General features: G+C 39.9%; 1 protein-coding gene across 1 annotated transcript in view; it reads left to right on the top strand.

Moving 5' to 3' along the window:
• The window catches only part of LOC122793103 (annexin A1-like), a gene marked incomplete in the record, with an annotated part of 731,647 nt that overhangs the window by 39,441 nt on the left and 671,380 nt on the right, over positions 1 to 20,826 (top strand). Inside the window, 1 exon segment of the mRNA XM_044060835.1 lies at positions 15,968 to 16,031. Within this exon segment, the coding sequence (XP_043916770.1) occupies positions 15,978 to 16,031 (54 nt within the window).

Here is a 20,826-nt window from a genome sequence, read left to right as displayed (position 1 = left end):
ATGGACTGTCACAAGACTGTATCATACTTTTAAATGGGAGCATTCTTTTTTCCTCTCAGTTTAAAGTTCTGTAAAGTAACTGAAACCCCATTTTATTCCATGGAGAAATTGTGTTTCTCTTACTTTGTTGGGCCGGCAAAGTGTTTTAAAGTGCTTTTCATTTGTGATTTTCTGTCAAAAAGTGATATTTAAAGACGTGGTTTTGACCAGCATTTATCACTTGTCTTTCAAAGGAAAGAGGCACTATTTTTGGCTTGACCATGAAGCAACTTACTGTTTCTATGATTAGTCCTTCTTCCAGCCACAAAAAAACTAAGCCTTTGCCACCACATCAGGCTAGCAGTTAACCTCAGCTGCTCTGCTTTGGCCATTTGTTTCACTTAAATCTGTCATCTTTTACCCTGGAACCCTCTGGTGTAGCACCTACAGTCATACTACACTGGAGGTTAGCCAAGTTTTGTGCGTCTGTTGGGTCCCCCTCATTGGGCAAGTGAGAGCCAATCTTGTTGGTCCTGGGAGAGGGAACAGGGAAGGCTTCCCCTTTGTGTCAAAATGCTGTGCCTGTCCCCGGGGAAGCTGCTGCTGCCATTAGTAACATGGTTGGCCCATTTTTCCTAAAAGGAAAGAGAAGACTAAACATGTATCTACTCCTCCTCAAATTTCCTTACACAAGTAATTTGTTGGATGTGGCTCAAGATTTAATGCAGGTTATTGATCCTTCTTTTAAGGTAGTTTATGGTAAAAGAAAGTGGGGTATCTATTTTCCTCAAGAGATTCAAGATTCTGAATCTGAACAGGAAGATGACGAGACAAATACATTTTTTCCTTGAAGATTTCTGATTCAGACAAAGAGGAGAGCTCAGTTTCAAATTCTCCCTGTAGGAGTTTCTCTTTCTCTGAGACAGTTGCTAGAATATTCCAGTGTTTTCAGAGAGAGAACACTGAGGTTTCTCAGTCCCTCAGAAACTAATTACAGAAGTATTTTTCAGAATTTGCACCCTTTCCTCCTGTTCTGTGTGCTTTAGAGGATGTGTATGTTATCGCCTGCAGTTTTCCTGATAGTCAGCCACCTGCCCTAAAAAGGCAAAATTTTATACACTGTTCTCAGACATGACCCAGGCGTATAGTTTTATTTGATCCCACTGGTATCAAGCACTTAGTTAATTCCAGTCCTACCCTTTCTGATAAGGATGGGAAAATTATTGGTAATTATGGGGAAAAAAATTATACTTCTGCAAGTTTGATTGTCAGAATTTTGAATTGGCAGGCTAAGTTGTTAAAGTTTGTTCTGACTATTTGTAAAAGTTTGAGAAATGTTTTACCTGCAGTATCTTCTTGTGAGGAAAAATCTGCTAATGCACAGGTCACTACTCACTGTTTACAGTGTGTGTGTATAAATATCCGATACCTGATTCCTTAAAAAATTGTCAGGATTTTGCCCCCTGCTTCACACTTCAGAATTGTTTTGCCATAGCTTGGCTTTGGTTTCTTGTGTGTCAGTAATCTGGTCAGAAGACGTGGGACCTCAGTGTAGACACCACTTGTTACTTTCAGTCTTCTTTATACTATACCGATTTTTTTTTTTTTTTTTTTTTTGCTTTATTGACAGCAAATGAAATTTTTAGTTATATTGTTATAGGCACTGAGGGAGTAAAACTAAGTTGTACCAAGTTGTGCTGTTCGAGCATGTCTTCTAGTGGCTGTTAGTATTTGACTAGTAGCACGTTCTTCATGCTTTCTCCCTTTCTTTCCTGTTGCTGTATAGCCCAGGATCATTCTGCATTCCTGTTATGAACTTGTGTCCATTTTATTTTTGTGTTACATTTTCTTTGTAGTCTTGAAATATAAACTGGAAAAAGAGAAAAGCCCTGCAAGTAGGATCCAAGTGCAAGGCAAAACCAAACTATCAGTAACTGAAAAAATGCCAGCACAAAACTCAGTATATATCAGCAACAAAATTACAGCAACACTAAGGTAAAACTTAAGTGTTTTAATACATATACAACAATTCAATAATCCAGACCGGTTTCAGCCTAACATGGCTTTCCTCAGTGGAACAAGAAAAGTACAAGTCTTGAAATATACACACATCCCATTCTTATTTCTTTTATGCTAGCAAAATTATTTATTGGACTGATCACTGCTGTGCGAATTAAAGCCAAATTTTTTGAGTCTGATGGACCAAATAGGCTAGAATGTGAAGGGGATACAGCTATTTCCATGAGGGATATGTATGGGAAAAGTGCTGTAAATGTAAAAACAAATTGTATGTCAGGCTAAACCAGTTATGCTTCAGTGAATTCAGTGGCAAATTCTTATACAGTATTCATTAGAAACAGCACTGACAGCTTCTCTTGTATTTAGCAGAACATCCCTGTCCACCTTCTCTCATCTTTAGGTTACGCTGTGCTGTGTAATTGAAATCCCCATCCTTGGCTTCCCATCTTTTTAGCATGTGAGACTCTCTGCTGTTCATCCCCATTCACAGTTGCAGCAGGTCCTCCTCTTGTGTTAAGATGTTAAATAAATAACATAATTACTTAATTATTTTTAGTTGTCCCCTTGGTGTGCAGTGGCTCTCCTTCCTCTTCAGGTTCACTTTATGTGTCTGCTTAGTGATATGGTATTCATTAAGATATTGCTGGTGGACATCTGATGTAATACGAGTTATGTTTGCTGGTATTCCTAGCTACATGGCTATGATGTGCACTGACGTCCTGTGAAACACACACACACACACACACACACACACACACACACACACACACACACACACACACACACACACACACACACACACACACACACACACACACACACACACACACACACACACACACACCTCTATTTTTCTGATGGGTCTGCGGTAAGCAGTGATGGTCCTATCCAAAGATTTCCATTAACAAAGCAGACTGCTAATTAGTATTAATGTTTGAATACCTTATCCATTCATTTCAGAATTTCCAAAAGATTCCATCTGCTAACAGTTTACCATGATTAGTTGAAGTTCTGTAAGACTCCTAAAATGGCAGATGGGGCAGTCCTGATGGTCATGTACTTGTCTGACTTAAGTGAGACAGGAGAGAAAAGTACTAGTTGCCATGGTTAGATTTAGTAACATTCTTGGTAACCATTGTAAGAGGATTGTAACTGATACAAGACACCAGGAAGCAAATTATATTTACTCATATTTTAAGCTCAGGATGAATTTTATCAGTTGGATAAATTAGTACACAAGTTGGGGATTGGATTATTGTGGTGCCCTGTCTAACATTTGATCACAAAGGTGCAGCTTGGGTGACTTGAAGTAGGGTATTGTATATTAAATGTGAGAGTTGTGCATTGTGACACTAAGTGAAATGGAGTTGTGAGAATTAGTATACATCAGCTTAATTAATCAATTAGAATGTGTTATGGAATATATTTGGAAAAAATGACTGGAGCGAACAGGGGTGAAAAGTATATGACTGTTTGGGGTTAGTGACATATGATAGGAGTGTGCCATTGGAAACTACTATCTGAAACATTCTTGGCATAATAATGAGCAGAGACAGCGTAGTGTCATACAGCTTCTTCACTGATGAAGGGAAGGCAGTAGTGGGAGTAATACAAATTTAAGACTTTTGTTCATTATATGCTATGTATTTTTGGCGACATTTATCGTAAACAAAAATAAATGAAAATGCTGACTTTTTTGTATGTGGTAGGGAATTTTCTCATGGTACTGAAAAAAAACATTATGCGTCTGACTTGGAGAGGACTGTGATTCCCAGTGTTGGGAGATCTGTATGTAGTAGACAGTGAATAGTGCGTAATACTGAATAGTGATAGCATTTTTAGTGTTGGACTGGGGAGAGCGGGCCTGTCATTTTACTTTAAATGGATTAGAAGCTCTCTAGTTGTAACCCCTCACTTGTAATGCATAGTGTTCTAAAATGTAAATGCAGTACAAAATCCATTTTTGAAAGTATTTCTAGATTCTAAAAAGAGTTATTTTTGAGAAAACAAATATTTTTAAACTGTTAAAAGTTGAATAAAACATGCAGGGGAAAGATCAACACCATCATCATGGATTAAAAAAGGTTGGGTATAGTGCTTGCTTTTGTGTATATTTTTTCAGAAGAATGTGTCAAAAAACAACCAAAGGTTTGTGCTATGAATTTGGAGGTTTTAGGAGAGGGGAGTGCAGGATGTGCAGAGTGTGACAAAGGGAGATACTGCCAGCACAGCTATCTGGAATTTTGTAAATAATTGTATGTTGTTTGTAAATAACATGATTCATATAAGATACTTGTGTTACAAATGTATTGGAACTGTATGTCAGGTGTATATCAAACTTCTGGTACAGAAGTGTGTGTTGAAAAGGTTTTTGAAAAAAAGCTTAAAATGTAACCACAGTGTGCCCTACTGGAATAGAACAGAAATGTACCTGCGCTGTTATAACTGTTTAAATGTGTATATTTTAACAGTGGCAGCTGGGACACAAGAGGTTAACCTCCGAAAAATACCTGATGTTAAATTACTTTATGGCCATGCAATAAAAAGATATTATCTTTCAGTTTCAGTGCAGCAGGAGACATAATGTCTGTACTAGAGAAGTTTTCTGTATTGTCTTGGAAGTGTTTTATTGTTATATGACTTCCAGGATCTGAATAGATCTGAGGAAATGCACTAGCTTGAAGCACTCCTTAAAATAGAGAACAATGACATTTGTGCTGTAACAGAGACCTAGTTCAAGGCAGCAGAAAGCACCCCTACACTACCAGGCTATAACTCATTCCACACCTTTCAGCCCCAGAACTTGGACTGAAGCTCCAAAGGCAGTGGTGTTTCCATATTTATAAAGGATGCTAACACCTCCAGACTGGTAGCCCAGCATAATGCATAATGCATCAGAGATACTTCAGGTACAGCTAACACTGGGTAAGACAGTGGTTCAGGTCATAGCCTGCTATAGGTCCCCAACTATGTCCCAAGGCTCACACTCTACATTCCTAAGCACCCTGGAGAATATTAGGGTCCAATCTAACACTCTCATACTCAACTACCCCTCCATTAACTGGGAAAACTACTCATGTACCAATACACATGCCCAGCGTTTCCCGAAGATCATTAATTCCAGTGCTCTGGACTAGTTCGTTCTTACCCCCACTAGAGGTAGCAACATCCTTGACCTGGCTATTACTAACATGGACGACCATTGCTCTACACCAATAGTCAGCTTTTCCCTGGTTAGATCCGACCACAAACTAATCACCTTGGAAGTCCACCACCCCTCCCCCCCGCAAAGGTAACCACCATGAAAAACTTCAGCAAAGCTAACTTTGGGCTTCGAGGTGGCTAACTTCATGGCACTCATGCAAATGGAGAATAGTTGCATGACCGCCGAATCATGCAACAGTGCACTGTATGAACACGTATGGATCTCGCCATAGCCAATAGAACCAAGACGCTCTCCTCCAAAAAAATGAAGACAATCTGGTGGTCCCCTGCCATAAACAAACTGTACAACATAAGGAGGAAACTGATGAGGAATACGATGAAGTCCCAGGACTGGAAAAACTCCCTTATCAGCCTCAACAAAAACTTGAGATTCCTCATCAAATTATCTAAAGCTAGCTAAGAAAACAGAATTGCAGCAGATAGTAAAGACAACCACAAGACCTTCTATAGTTATGTAAAGAATCCCCACAGCAATACCCATATTTGCTCTGAGCTACTGCACACTGGTACCTCCTATACTGAGCCAATAGATATTGCCAATATACTGGCCGACAGATTCAGTGCCAACTTTACCCCCCCCCAAAGAACCAATCACAATGCCAGTAGATTGCCAGGCACCCAGTATTACTGCTGCACAAGTTAAAACAGCACTGTCCAAGACCACGAATATAGCTTCTGTGGAACCTGACAATATCCCTGGATATGTTATACATGAACTACAGAGTGAACTGGCACCACACCTGTTTGTAAAAGGAACAAAACCGAGAATAAGAATGGGTCGGTACAGTAAAAGAAATATGAATAAAAACAATTGTACCACAATCCAACACGGCAACAGGCAAAGTTAAAATAAAGTGAAGCTTTAATTTGTAAAAAGTAAGCGCTTTCACGGTGTATCAAACTGCTTCATCAGACTGACTCATAAAAACACACACTGCATTTAAATAGTTACAAAAAGAATCAAATATTAACTGATGCAACACTTTAGACCCACATAAATACAACCATAAAAAAGTCATAAAAACATATATAAAAAAACATTGAAGCTATTAATGTTTAAGTGGTCTTGCTTTTAAAAATGGTTTCAATGAGATAACCTCATCTAACCCTGGTTCTTTATTTGCACTCAATGACAGAATCCATTTTTGTTCAGCGGATTCTGTCTTGTTCTTTATATCCCCCCCTTAAACTCTCAGGCATTATTTCAAGCACCAAAAACATAAAACTGTGATCAGCACCATAATTTATTATATGCTTAGCAAGAGCATTTGTGTCTTTCTTATTTTTAATGTCTCTCTGGTGTTCCAGAATTCTGTCCTTTAGCTGTCTGTTACTCATACCTATGTAAAACGCAGGACACATAACACAGTAGCTAAAGTAAACAATATTACGTGTCTTACAATCAGATTAGAAATCTGTTTCTATCTGAAACTTTCTATGTAGATGCACATAGTTCATTCCTGTATGAATAAATGTACAGGCTGTACAGTTCCTACATTTAAATGTGCCTTTCCTAGTCGATGTTATTACCTTCCTGGTGACGGATGCATTGTAACATAAGTACCTCTTCAATGATTTATTATTTTAAAAGAAAAGTGTGGCACTGTGTCTGTAACACTTTTCAGTTCATCTACAGTATCTAGAATGTCCCAGTTACGCTTAATTGTATCACAGACCCTATAGATATGAGGAGTATGTTAAGGGGAAGTACCTCTGTTCCTTGTGTTCTAAAAACCTTCATTTGATGGTGATTCTGAAAAATAGGTCCTTCCTTTACCTTCTCTTTCAGTGCATCTGTGGTGCATCTGTCAACTTCCTTCTTAGGATAACCTCTATCTAAGAATTCTTTTGTCAGAGACTCAAGTACTAATATTACCTGTTGATCATTGTTGTGGAGTCTCATTACCCTAAGCACTTGTCCCTTGATCATGTTCCGAGGAATATGCCTGGGGTGCATACTGTTCTTGTGTAATAGATTATTCCTCCAAGTGAGTTTTCAATAAATACTTGTCACTATATAACCTAAATCTGATTTCTTAACCATGACATCTAAAAATTCAGTCTATTCACAGGAATACTTAAACGTGAACCTTAGAATACCTGTAGACTGATGCTGACATTCTACAAACTGAGGTAAGGTCACAAGTGATCCATCCCATAAGAGGAGGGTATCATCCACAAACCTAGCATGCCATAGGATGTGGTGAGAAAATCCTGCAGCTTGTAACAACACATCTCTCTCCCATTGTACTAAGGCCAGTTTGGCGTAGCTGTTCGCAAATGCTGTGCCCATTGCTACGCCAACCTTCTGTACATAAAACTGTTCTTCAAATAAAAAAAACATTATTTTCAAGAACAAGTTCTAGCAGGGCACATATTAAATCTATCTTAACAGTAGAAAAACAATGATTAATATTCATAAACCTTCTGACATTTTCTATGCCCCATACATTAGGAATGACAGTAAAAAGAGATTATGCGTCCATCGTTACCAAATAGTAGTTGTTATTTCCAAGGTTGGAGGTGGCCACAAATAATTTCTGTAAGAAACTTCTAGTGTTTTTAAGAACTGTCTCATAACTATCTAAAAGAGAGTGTAAATTCTTTTCAATAAAAATTGAGAGTGGCTCCATAACCCAACCTTTCCCAGATACTATTGGACGCATTGCTGGAGTAAGTGCATCTTTATGCACCTTTGGTAGACCATAAATTATGGGTACTAGGGGTTGTTTAACTTCAGAATACTCAAAAAGCTTCTCATCAGTCATGCCAGTCATAAGCATATCAAAAAGAAACAAAGATACTTTTTCAACAATCGCATTGACAACAGGTTTAGAAAGACACACATAAGTGGCAGCATCACATAACAGTTTTCCCATTTGTTCTCTGTAACATTCCCTGTCCAGTACTACTATTCCCCCTCCTTTGTCAACTGGTCTAATCTCTATAGACTTCATGTTTTTAAGTTCAGTTAGTGCAACATGCTCTTCATAAGTTAAATTATAATATGTCGCATTGTCTTTACATTCAAACTCTCTTCTTATTTGTTTTTCAGAAATTTCTACAAACATGTCTATCTTAGCATTCGGTGGTGGGATATAGGTGCTGGGTTTCTTAAAGATGTTAATGTCATTGCTGTTACTCTTTGAAAATATGCTTTTCAGTGTAAGTGTCCTTTCAAAAAGCCTTAAGTCTGTCAATACATCATTTAAATCTGCTTTATGAGTAGGAATGAAGGAGATGCTTTTATTCAAAAATGCTATTTGTGGAGGGGTTAAATGCACCGAGGAGATGTTAATAACTAAATCTTTTACCTTCGTTTCCCTTGACCCGTTGAAGTCTGATTGATTTCCATGTTCGAAAAATGCTGTATCTTGCCCTTTCTCCCTCGGCTTTGTGATCTCTCTCTGATTGGAAAAGGGCTTTGTAGGTTAAAAGAAGTTGTAGCAGCTCTAAAACCCATTTCTGAAGTCGGTGCAGAAAAACTCCCAGCTTTGTCAACATTAGACTTTCTTTTCTTGTGTAGCTGTCTTGTTGGCGTTTTCTCTTCATTACCATCATGCCCTGGCTTGCTCAGTCAAAGGCTCCGTAACTGGCTGCGAATGGTCAATATTAGTTGCAGCAGTAGCATTTGTTCTACTCCATGTAAAAAACGCCCTATTAGTGGAATCATTAATGTTCCATTGCAGTTTCTTAATTTGAATCAACTGCAACCTCTTCTCATAAGTCAGAATGTAATGATGCAGAGAATCCAGTTTATCGCTGATGACATCAGCAGAAAAAGCATCATAAATCTCATTTTGTAGTGTATTAAGTTTTTTCTGCAGTTCCTTTTCTTCAGGGAGAAAAACGTCAATCAATAATTGCAAGTAACCAGAGCTATCTTGTAAATTAAAGGATTGCATCTCAAAAGCAAGTCTGAAAATAAGTTCCTGTAGGTGGACATATTGAGAATTCTAAGCCCCCTAGATATAACTGTATATTTGAGGGGTGCCTCTAAATGGAACCGCTGCCACTGCAATCTCTTGCATTTATATAATTTGTTCTCTAGCTCTTTAAATTTACTAATAAAGAGCAAATATACCTCATCATTATCAGTACCAGCCGATGGCTGAACTGTTAAATTATTGCCCAAAAGTGGGTTTATAGGCACCTCCATAATCCTATTAAGTCCTTCGGCAGATGCTCTATTCTTGGAGTGAACTCCTTTACTAGGATCATATGCTAACTCAACATTGTTGCCTTCAGCTTTGCTCTTATCCCTCACCTGTGTGCCCAGTTTGATCACAGCCTCACCTTAGGCTTTGTCCCTACTGAATGTCACACTGCCCCAGTCATCCCTCTCCACAAAGAAGGAGCAACTGCAGACCCTGGGAACTATCGCCCCATTAGCCTGATGAGTCTGATATGCAAAGCTATGGAAATGCATCATCATGGACCTAATAAACAAGGATATAGAGACTCTCCAAACTCTGGATCCCACACAGTTTGGTTTTGTGAAAGGTAGATTGTGCCTGCTCAACTTGGTCAACTTTTTTTGAGTCAGTCACCAGAGCTGTGGATGAAGGCAAGGTGGTTCATACAGCCTACCTTGATGTGGCCAAGGCCTTTGATACCATTCTCCACTCAGGAATCATAGGAAAACTCACTAAGCTAGGCATCAACCCCTATATCACTAGGTGGGTTGCAAACTGGCTCACAGATAGAACCCACAGTGTGAAAGTAGCTGACTCCCAAGACAGACTGCCGACTAGTCACGAGAGGAGTCCCACAGGGTTCAGTCCTGGGTCCACTGCTGTTTGGTATCTACTTCTCTGAAGTCCAGGCCAACACAAAGGGACTCTGGCTGACAAAGTTCGCAGACGATTGCAAGTTGGGAGCTATTATTAACTCCCCAAGTGATGTTGACATCCTACAGAATGGCCTCACTGAGACCAGCGACTGGTGTCAGAACCTTGGCCTTAATCTCAGTGCCAAAAAATGTGCCATCATCCCTGTGACGCCCATGCACTGGCCCAGCAATCAAGGAGCCTCAATCCTCACCACTAACACCAGTGAGGGGCGTCCATATATGGAAGGGATAATAAATACATACACAGTAAAGTTCAATTTCCCCTAAGAGCACACAGAGATCGTAGTCAGTCTGGGGCTGGTTTCTGCCTTTCTCTCCAGGTCCCCAGTAGGACTCCCCACTGGCACAGCCATAGGGTCCAGATCTCAGCATAGTGGGCAAGTTAAAACCTCTGGCACCCTCTCCGTCCAACCAGTGCTTTGTGTCCCTGCCAAAGTAGCTGACACACACACACACTTTGAGATAAGAGTTATATACAACCACACATACACTCCTGGGGAAGGCTGACAATGGTCCTCCAGCTGTGCCCCTTTTCTGCCCAGTCTAAAAGGTAGTACAGCCACCACCCACTAATATCAGCTACTCAAAGGCACTTCTGAAAGGGTGTACAATAATTACTGTGCAATATTATTATCCAAATTATAAGTCTGACTGAACAGTCAAGGCTTATTAGAGTGACTTGGTACAGTATCACTGTATAGATGCAATGTACTCTAGAGCTTAAATTAACTCTAGATAAAACAGCCACAGTTGAAAGGTTTAAAAATATTTCATAAATAATAAAAACACAAAACAATACTTCTTACTACATGGTGCTAGTCAAGAGTTCAGAGATCACAGAGAAATACTTGAAATAATACAGTAGCCAAAGTTCTGACATCACAGAAAACAAACTAGTCTATTGTTCCTATTTCCTAGCTATATCCAAGAGAAAACACAGTTCTAAAATAAACTTGCATAAAGAAATTAAAGAATCTTTTAATAAAACTTTGGAATATGTTTGAAATAGCTGTGGAGTAGCAGTTTGATTTTTCTTTACATTAATACTTTTGCTTACCGCTATCTTTTTAGTGAGTAGTACATTTCAGTAATAACTCTCTATACAGTAACCCTTTTTCCCAGTATACAAATTCCCCCTTCCCTTGAGAATCAGGTGCCTCACTAGCTACCTGCCTCAGGCCTTGTAATGTAGGGTCTGAGAGCTGAACCTGTCTCAACTCTCTCTTTGTAACCCTTCCCATCTCCCCTTCCACAGGAAGTCTGGCATCCTCTGACAGTGGTACCTCACTGTTAGCCTGGGTACTACTACTCAGCTCTACATTTGCGGTCACTCTGTCCAAGTGAACATCAGTACCCACAAGCAGCTGTGGCTCACTTTCAGTTTAACTGCTACAGAGTAGCTCCCTCCCTGAAGTAACCACCTCACGAGTCCTGGCTGCATGCATGCAGTCTGTCTGGGTCTCCCCCAGGCTACCAAACCCACATGCTTGTCTCCTAGCCTGACTGTGTGTAAATGCATAAGCACATGGTACTGCCTCATCCAAATCCTTCCCTATCAGGACATCTGCAGGATGGTAGTTTGGTACCCTTGTTGTCTCAAGACAACATACTATTGGCATTTTGTCTTCCTCACTTACTGGCTCTCTCACCTTTTTTTCCCCACCTTGCCTCCGTGGACATCTGTATGCCACATGGCCCCACTGGTTGCATTCAAAACATTTAACCCTAGGTCCTGGACATGTACCTGGATTAGTGGCTTCCCCTGCTACTGGCAGATTCTGTTGGGGCAGTCTGTGCTGCCCACCATGGGTTCCTTTAGACTCATGAGCAGTACTAGGGGTCCTTTTCCTGTGCAGGGATGCCCTTCTTGCTAGGTATAGGTCTCCCTTCTTCCCCAACTCATCTGAAGTAGCACATTGTTTATCAGCTAACCAGATCCTCATGTCCTCAGGCAAAGTGCTAAGGGCTTGTTTCCTCACCAAAAAGTCTGCCAGCCCTTCAAAAGTGGTGACCTGACATCCACTCACCCACCTGTGAAAATAAGTGCTTAGTTCAGCAACATATTCACACACACTTTCATCTGTTTTGCGCTTATGCTCACAAAACTTTTTCCTATACGTTTCAGGTGTTAGCTTAAACAATTCTAACAAATGAATTTTAACAGCAGTATAATCAAAATATTCACAATCAGCAAGTTTAGACAATGCAGTTACAGCTGTTACCATGGAGTAAGGGGGTCAGGAACCGTACTCAGAGCTTTTTGTCATCATCATATTGTTTACATACCCTCTCAAACATATGAATGAAACTATCAAAATTATCCCACTCTTTAAACTGCGGAAGAAATTTACTGACCTTTTGTGCTTCTGGGGTCCAGTTACGCCCTTCCCCATTACCTCCATGACTCTGGGGAAGAGCCAACATCTGCTTCTCATGCTGCGTCTGCCTCTCCTTTTCCTCATCTTCCAGGTGTAGCAGTTTCTCATTCTCCTCAGTTTGCAAACATTGCAGTTTCTTAGCTGCTTCTAGTTCCAAACGCCAGGCCTCCAACTCAAGTCTCTTTAGCTTTAGATAGATTTTTAAGTCCTCTGCAGAAAGGTTGAGCTGTCCATTCCCTGAGGGTGGTACATCACCACTGCCAGTCTGATCGTCCTCCTGATTGCTGTTTTCTGATGCATCTGTGACCAAAGCTGCAGTCATGTCTGCCGTAGTCAGGTTTCCATTAACCAGTCCCCTAGCCTGGCACATCTCAGCCAGCTGGCTGCTTGTCAGCTTTCCGTACTCTTCTGCTGACATGCTGCCCGCTCTCCCTGACTAAGCTAACAAAACAAATAAAACAATTGTGATCTGAACTCTTGAGTATTCACTGCGTGGCTGATTTAGAGTACAAAACACCTTCCGTGATCACTGTACACAACTACAGGAATTTGCTCCATCCAGACCACTACAAGCCAATTAGTATTTGCCAACCAGATAATATGTGGTGTGGATATCCCACCACTGCCAAGCAATATGTAATGCCCGTGCACTGGCCTAGCAATCAAGGAGCCTCAATCCTCACCACTAACACCAGTGAGGGGCGTCCATATAGGGAGAGGAAAATAAATGCACACACAGTAAAGTACAATTTCCCTTAAGAGCACAAAGAGATCACAGTCAGTCTGGGACTGGTTTTTCCCTTTCTCTCCAGGTCCCCAATGAGACTCCCCACATTCTTTACACCTGGTCATAAACCAGAGCAGTAAAGGACATTTATACATGCAAATTCTAGCCATTAACTGTGATCTTAAAACAATAGGCAGGATGCCTTCGTCTAGACATATTAGCTTCGAATTTTGACATCAAAGATGGTCATAAAATGCTTGACTTAGCTTTCATACAGCAGAGTGAACTGTTTTTACATTTTTGCAGTTCAATATCCAATGCAGTCTTTACACATTTAAGAGAACAAGCATGTGGCTTACATTAATATTTACAAATGACAGAATTATCTACAAAATTATATCTGGCTAGGCTGGCAGCCTTCACCTGTCTTCACAATCTCCTTTGGGAAAAATCCTGGTTCCCATGAATTACCACATTGATGGTAGTTCACTGAACACAGAAGACGTTATAAGAGATCTGGGAACACAGGTTAACAGCAACCTCTCTTCTGATCACCACATTGCCACTGTGGTCAGAAAGTCCGTTTGTGTAGCACATCTCATTACTAAGGGTTTTGCATCCAGGAAGAAAGAGGGCATTGTCTCCCTCTACTCTTCCCTCATTAGGCCAATCATTGAGTACAGTGCCCCATTTGGCATGTACCTCACGAGACACCTGCAACAACTGGAGAGGATGCAAAAGTACCTCGCAAAGAGGATCCTAGGCCTTAAACACTAGTCCTATATGGACAGACTCAAAAACTCCCAACTATTCTCTGTCTCATATCGCCTACTTAGAGGCAATCTCTTCTTGACTTACAAAGCCATGTTTGACCCAGCTCTGTTAGAAATGCTACATCTAAAGAAATCCCAATCCCTCCACACCACACGCTCCAGAGGCCACAACCTCATTACCACAACCATCAAAATGTACTGGAGGGACAGGTTCATAACCCAGAGACTGCCCATGCTATGGAATAGACTTCCCATACATGTTAAGCAGAGCACCTCGCTGACCCTCTTTAAGAGAAATCTTGATGAGTGGCTGGGCAATAGAAAATTTACCCCGGGAATAACTCCAGTGGCTCTACTCGAAAGAGGCATTGGGAACTAAGGTCAGGTGGCATGATGCCAGGGTAATCCTATGGCTAGGCTTGTAAAGGCCCCAAGGCCATCAGCCTAGTACGGACATATGAACCTATGAACCTATGAAAAGACCTTGTGTATGTATTTTCACAGGTAGATGCTAATTATTGTTTTATGACTTCCAGGATCTGCATAGATCTGAGGAAAAGGCCTTGTGTATGTATTTTCACAGGTAGAGGCTAAATACTGCTAGCTTTAAGCAGTGGAGGTTTTAACTGGGATAGAGTCAGATGACAAGAAATTATGTCATTCTGCAAGCTATCCCTGCAGTAATATTTGAGATATTAATTTGGGAAGTCTCTTAGTGAGAGACAGCATTCTGTATTCTGTCTTTGACCTGACGACATCATCTAGAGGATAACCACATCACCACATCTGCCTTGCTGCGCTAATTAAGTAAGTGTACTAGGTTATAATAATTCTCTTAGATATAGTCTGGAATATAGCAAAGCTTAGCTTAGATATTTTTCTTTATTTATTTGAGACTGTCCTGCAATGTTATTTTAAATATTTCCCGTGATTTTGAACTTTGATATCGCTGTTAATATATACTGAGTATTTTCTTGTTCTTTTAATATTTATTATTAAATATATTTAAACCTTTAATTGTGGCTGATCTGTCTGGACATGTTTAAGCTCTGAGAGTACTTGCATATTTATTTGTTGATACTGTTGGCCACTCCTAATAGCTTTGCTCTTGGTAAAACTACCATTCGTATTGATAGTAACATTACACAGTAAGATTGGACACCCTTTGTTAAGGGCCATAAAGTAGCTGATAAAGAGGTGGCTGGTGGCAGTAATAACTACCTTATAGTCTGGGCAGAAGGGGGCATAGCTAGTGTACCTTTGACAGCCTTTCCCATGTGTGTGTGTGTGTGTAAAACAAATCTGCCAAGACTGTGTGTCAGCTAATTGGGCAGGGACACGAAGCACTGGTTGGACAGAGAGTGTGTTGGAGATCTTGGCTTGGCCACTCAGCTGAAATCTGAACTGTATAGGTGTGCCAGTGGGGAGTCTTACTGGGGATCTGGAGGAACAGGGAGAAACCAGCCCTGGACTGTCTATGGCTTCTGTGTGCTCTTAAGGGAAATTGCACTTGATGCAGAGAGCTGCATCTGGAGTGAGACGTTGTCCTGTTTGATTCTCAGCTAGAGCGTCTTCTGTGTGGAGACATGCGTGAATGGGCTTACCTTCGTTGAAGGTTGTGCGTCAGGGCTGGCAACTCGGCCAATCATTAGCGGACTGGAGTTCCGCTGTGGTGACCCCTAACTGGGAAAAGCCGAAAGAAACAAACAAACCTGTCATCCTCCCAATGTATGTCCCCCACTGGTGTTTGTGGTTAGGATTGAGGCTCCTTGATTATTGGTCCAGTGATGGGGTGTCACACAGAGAATAAATGGAAAAAAGAAAGCAATGCCAGAATGTTAACAGAATCTCTAAAACAAAGAACATTAGAATAAGTTAAGGTGGGGCATAAAACAGAAATGTGGTAGATCAAGAAAAAATGGAGAGGCTGTGTACTTCAGATAGTATCTGTTGACTGTCCTGCAATTTTTTTAGCTCTGTTTTGTTTAATTTATACACTTTTGTTTGATTACAGAAATCCAAAGATGTCTTATGTTTCAGAAATGACAATTTATCTGGTGCGACCCAATGTGAATACGGTAAGAACTTGTTTTGCTTATGAAAACTGGTCCTCTATAATGACTGTTGTACTGGAACAAGTATTTGACCGAAGATCATTTTGGTGTGTAATGTAATCCATTTATGACTAGACTGTTAACTGAGTAGCTTGTTGAAAACTGCTTGTGATTCCTTTGGCATGTCTCAGCACATGCTGTTCCCATGAATTCCAGCTGGCTCTGCAGCTCTCTGTGGTATGACCTGTACCCTGACTCTCTTGTTGGCCTACAGGAAGGGTAGTCATGTTGTTGCAAAGCTCTGTAATAGGTTGCAAGCAAGATTTGGATGCATTTTCATCTTGGCTAGATGCTTGTTGCTTTTCAGTGAAATTTAAGGACACAAGAAAATAACTTTTGAAAATTGTGCAAACCATGTAATACACTGCCAGATAAAGTCATGTTTGAACATATTGCACCATTAAGTTTGTTTGTACAGACTGATTATACTTTACTGACGATGTAAAATAATTGTCAGGTCTTTAGCATGTAGAATCTTTTCTTTCTTTTTTTTAACTCATTCTTACTCTCCTGTGGTTTCTTGGTTCAGGCAAACAAGTCATGATCTAATTTTACACGTCAGTGCAGGAAACAAGTCGAGCTTTCATCTAGCTGTGCCAGGCAAGATGTTTAACCCTTTTTAAAGATCTGTGAAGCTGAGGGGAAGAACTGTTCCCAGAAAAATTGCATAAATTAATGCTGTGCACATTCATATCAGTTCACCTAAAGAAACTTTTGCAATTGTGTGGTATTTTAGATATTGATCTTTTTCTTATTTTTTGGAAAAAAAAACTGGGGATGTACTATTATTGAATAGATCTTGAAAATCGTAAAGAATTCTGAGAAGTAAATGAAAAGTTCCATTTGGTAAAATTTCTCAATATTGAGTGGCTTGGGTCAAAACCTCCTCTGTTACTGTTCAGAGAACTAATTAATTTACTGTTACCAACAACTGCTGATCATAACGTATAAGGAATGGACAGACATTCCTAAGGATGGATTAGCAAATGTGTGGTTATTAAATGTAGCTGACTGATAATTCTTAAGTATAGGTTTACAATGAAATAAAATGTCTATGAAAACATGCTAGTACTGTTCTCAGACTTTGAAGAAAACAAGGAACGGTCTATAGGAAACATCTGGAACATATGTAGAGTTTCAGGTGACACTTGTGGCAGTCAGGTTTGCCTAGCTTGCCTTTCATTGGGGACGGCACTGTTAGTGTTTCTTATTCATCTCATTAGTTAGTGCTCTCCCCATGTGCATTGCATTTGTAAATTTTCTGTGGTTAATATCTTTTCATTCATCCACATATTCATTTACTCATTCTCTGATAAGCTACAAACAACACTGGGGAACCAAACTCAACCAACAAACAACACTGGTGTACCAAACTCAACCAACAAACAACACACTGGTGTACTAAACTCAACCAGCAAACAACACTAGTGTTTTTTCTTCATTCTCTGATAACCTGTTTATCCCAGTTCAGAATTCCAGAGGATATGGATTTTTCTTCACAGTGAGTGGGATCAAGGCAGAGAAAATAATTCTGGATGAGCTGCCAGCCCATTGTAAGATGTGAGAGTATGAGTGCATGCACAACTCCCCCTCCCCCCAATTCCTGTCAGTTTCGTAGTGCCTGAAATCTGGACAGACCCTGAAGTAGTGGTTGGACAAAGGCTCAAAATAGGGGCAGATTTTAAATATTGCTCTTATAAACTTAGAAAGTTGCCAGAAGAACTGGATTTGTGTTGGCATGCATTTTCTGAAAGGTAAGAAGTCTGAAATTCAAATGTATGCCATCATTTAGTGACTTCAGTCTTCATTGATTTGCCAGAAATCTACAAATTTTATGAGGAGCAGAACAAAAATAGTATTGCAGAGTGACAATCCATGACTTCAGTCCTGATTTTGAGACTTAATGATTTTAGTGATTGACATGTATAAAAGACTGCTTGTAGGAATGGTTCCAGATTCTGATTAAATTCTGGGATCACAGCTCACAGTTTTGTAAATGCTGTCACTGTACAGATTATTGTTCTTTTTATTATTGGGATAAAATGTGTCACTAAAACAGAGGGCTTAGATTAGGTCTTTGATTGTTACCATGTATGTCAAGAAATTGACCTCTAGAGCTGAGCAAAGGAAACTTGAGAGGTGAATCCTGTTATTCATGTCAAGAACCCATAAGTAGTTATGGCCAGAGAGACCTAGTCATTATTCTTTTTAGTATATGCAGCTTTTGTTGTCCCAGTGTGGGTCTATTTCACAAGAACGAAAGACCACATTACCAAAGACAAGAAGTCCAAGATGAAAACTCCAAAACTTCATGTGAACGAATTACCGAAGAAAAGAAGTCCGATATGAGAACTCCAAAACTTCATGTGAATGACCGACCGCATAGCCGACATGTTTCCAATGGTAAATAACCACTGGGGCAACAACTGACGGAAAGTACACTGCACCATCTCCAACCCACCCACATGGGGGGCTGTGCCCCCACACCCCTAACTAAATACACCAACTCCAGGATCACACTACAGTGGGGAAAAGGGTTAATTTGCCCTTGTTGGCTAACTGGTTACTTACTATTGGAAACGTGTCAGCTATGTTGTCGTTTGTATAACTGAAGTTTAGGAGTTCTCATCTCGGCTTTCTTGTCTTCGGTAATGTGGTCTATCATTCATGTGAAGTAGACCCCCAATGTACTACTAGTTACAGAAATAAAGAAGTGTAGGAGCATGAAGTGTTCTACACTTTTGAAAGTTGTAAATCACTTAGCAGTGCCATGTAGAGTGCCCCTAAGCCAACTGTCCTTCTAATGAATGAACGGCTTTAAAAGCTGTGTCTACCAAATTTGTCATTTTCACAAATTTGAAGTGTAATTGTGGCACTGTACTTGCTACAAATGAGTTAGTGCATGTAATGTTTGTGAAATATAAGTGAAGCTTGAAGTGTTACACAAGGATTGTGTATCTATCTATCTGTACACAGACGCATATATATATATATATATATATATATATATATATACACACACATACATACACATATATTTATGTGTATAAATATAATGCATATAAGTATGCACATTTGCACACACATATGTACATATATTATGTATGTGCATATATATATATATATATATATATATATATATATATATATGTGTACACACACATGTTTACACACGAGTATGTATATATGTGTATACACATACACACACGTCTGTGTAAACATGTGTGTGTGTGTGTGCATATACACACACACACACACACACACACACACACACACACACACACACACACACACACACATGCTGCCTACTTGTAGTACTTTACTTGTGTGTTAACTCTAAACCTTTAATCAACAGTAGCACTAAACAAGACTGGGAAAGATACATACACACGCGTGCGCGCACACACACACACACACACACAGATACATACAGCATGTGTGTATTATATAGTTATATGTTTGTATGAATATATATATATATATATATATATATATATATGCATACACACAGATGTGTATATATATATATATATATATATAGATAGATAGATATTTAAATCTTTGTGTTCTTTTGTGTGTGTGTGTGTGTGTGTGTGTGTGTGTTGTACACATGCATGATCTTCTTTTCCTTTCAGCTTTTTCACGTTAGGGGTCACAACAGCGAAACTACGGTCTGCAGAATGATTGGCAGTGGAGTTTTACTGTGTCGAATTTCCAGCCCGACGCCCAACCTTCCACAGAAGGCACACACACACACACACACACACGCACACACGCACACGCACACGCACACACACACGCACACACACACACTCACACGCACACACGCACACCTAGGGCCATTTTAGAGTGTCCAGTCCACCTGCAGCATGTCTTTGAGATGTGGGAGGAAACCAGAACTCCCAGAAACCCACATGACCACAGGGAGGACATGCAGACTCCGCACAGTAGGCACCCCAGCCCGGGAATTGAACCAGAAAACCTCTTGCTGTGAGGCGGCAGTGCTATGTGCAGCACCACCGCATATTTACATATTTTTAATAAATCACTAGACAATACTCATGTTGACATTCAATGTGCTTTAGCTGGTTGTAATAGATATGTGTACATTGACCAGAAGAACTTCCCCAGGAGTCCCTTGCACTGTAGTTTATAGTGGTAGTTAGTAGAGGTCAGACGTTTTAAAACTAGTAATTTGCTAGAAGACAGCACTGAAATGGTGAAATGTGTTTTGTAACCAAAGATGGAATATTGGGTATAATTCATATGCACATTTCTGAGTTCTCTAGGGGTTGAGAGCTAATTGGGGTCATACAGCCTTCAGATGCAGTTGGAGGTTGTGGGAATCATTTGACTGTGTCGTGGGAATGCTAACAGCCATTCATTGCTTATTACTTAGTGTTTAGCTTGTATTATTAGCCTTTGGCTTTTAGTGCACATAGCCCAGTTTTTAGAGTATGTATTTATTTTTTTGTTCCATTAATGGGTAGTTTGACAGTTTGCAGTGTGCTGTAACTAAAGCAGTATTAGATTAGCTAAGCTGATTTGCTAAAAGGTAAGTTGAAGCAGCTCATTTTCATGTTATGTGTGTACACTATTTAATGTAATGTGAAGTTAAAGATTTAAGCAGTGCACATTGCACACACTTAATGGTATAAAGCTGGTGCAGTTATAGTCCATAGAAAGAAAATGAGCATGTTTTGTTGGAGCTGTGGGTACACTGTTTCTTGAGAAAAGTCACTTCTATTAAATCACATAT

This window comes from Protopterus annectens, chromosome 2.part0 (genome assembly GCF_019279795.1).
Source record: "Protopterus annectens isolate FY-2018-M chromosome 2.part0, PAN1.0, whole genome shotgun sequence".
In the NCBI taxonomy this organism is placed as follows: Eukaryota; Metazoa; Chordata; order Ceratodontiformes; family Protopteridae; genus Protopterus; species Protopterus annectens.
This window is presented reverse-complemented; position numbering and strand designations above follow the sequence as displayed.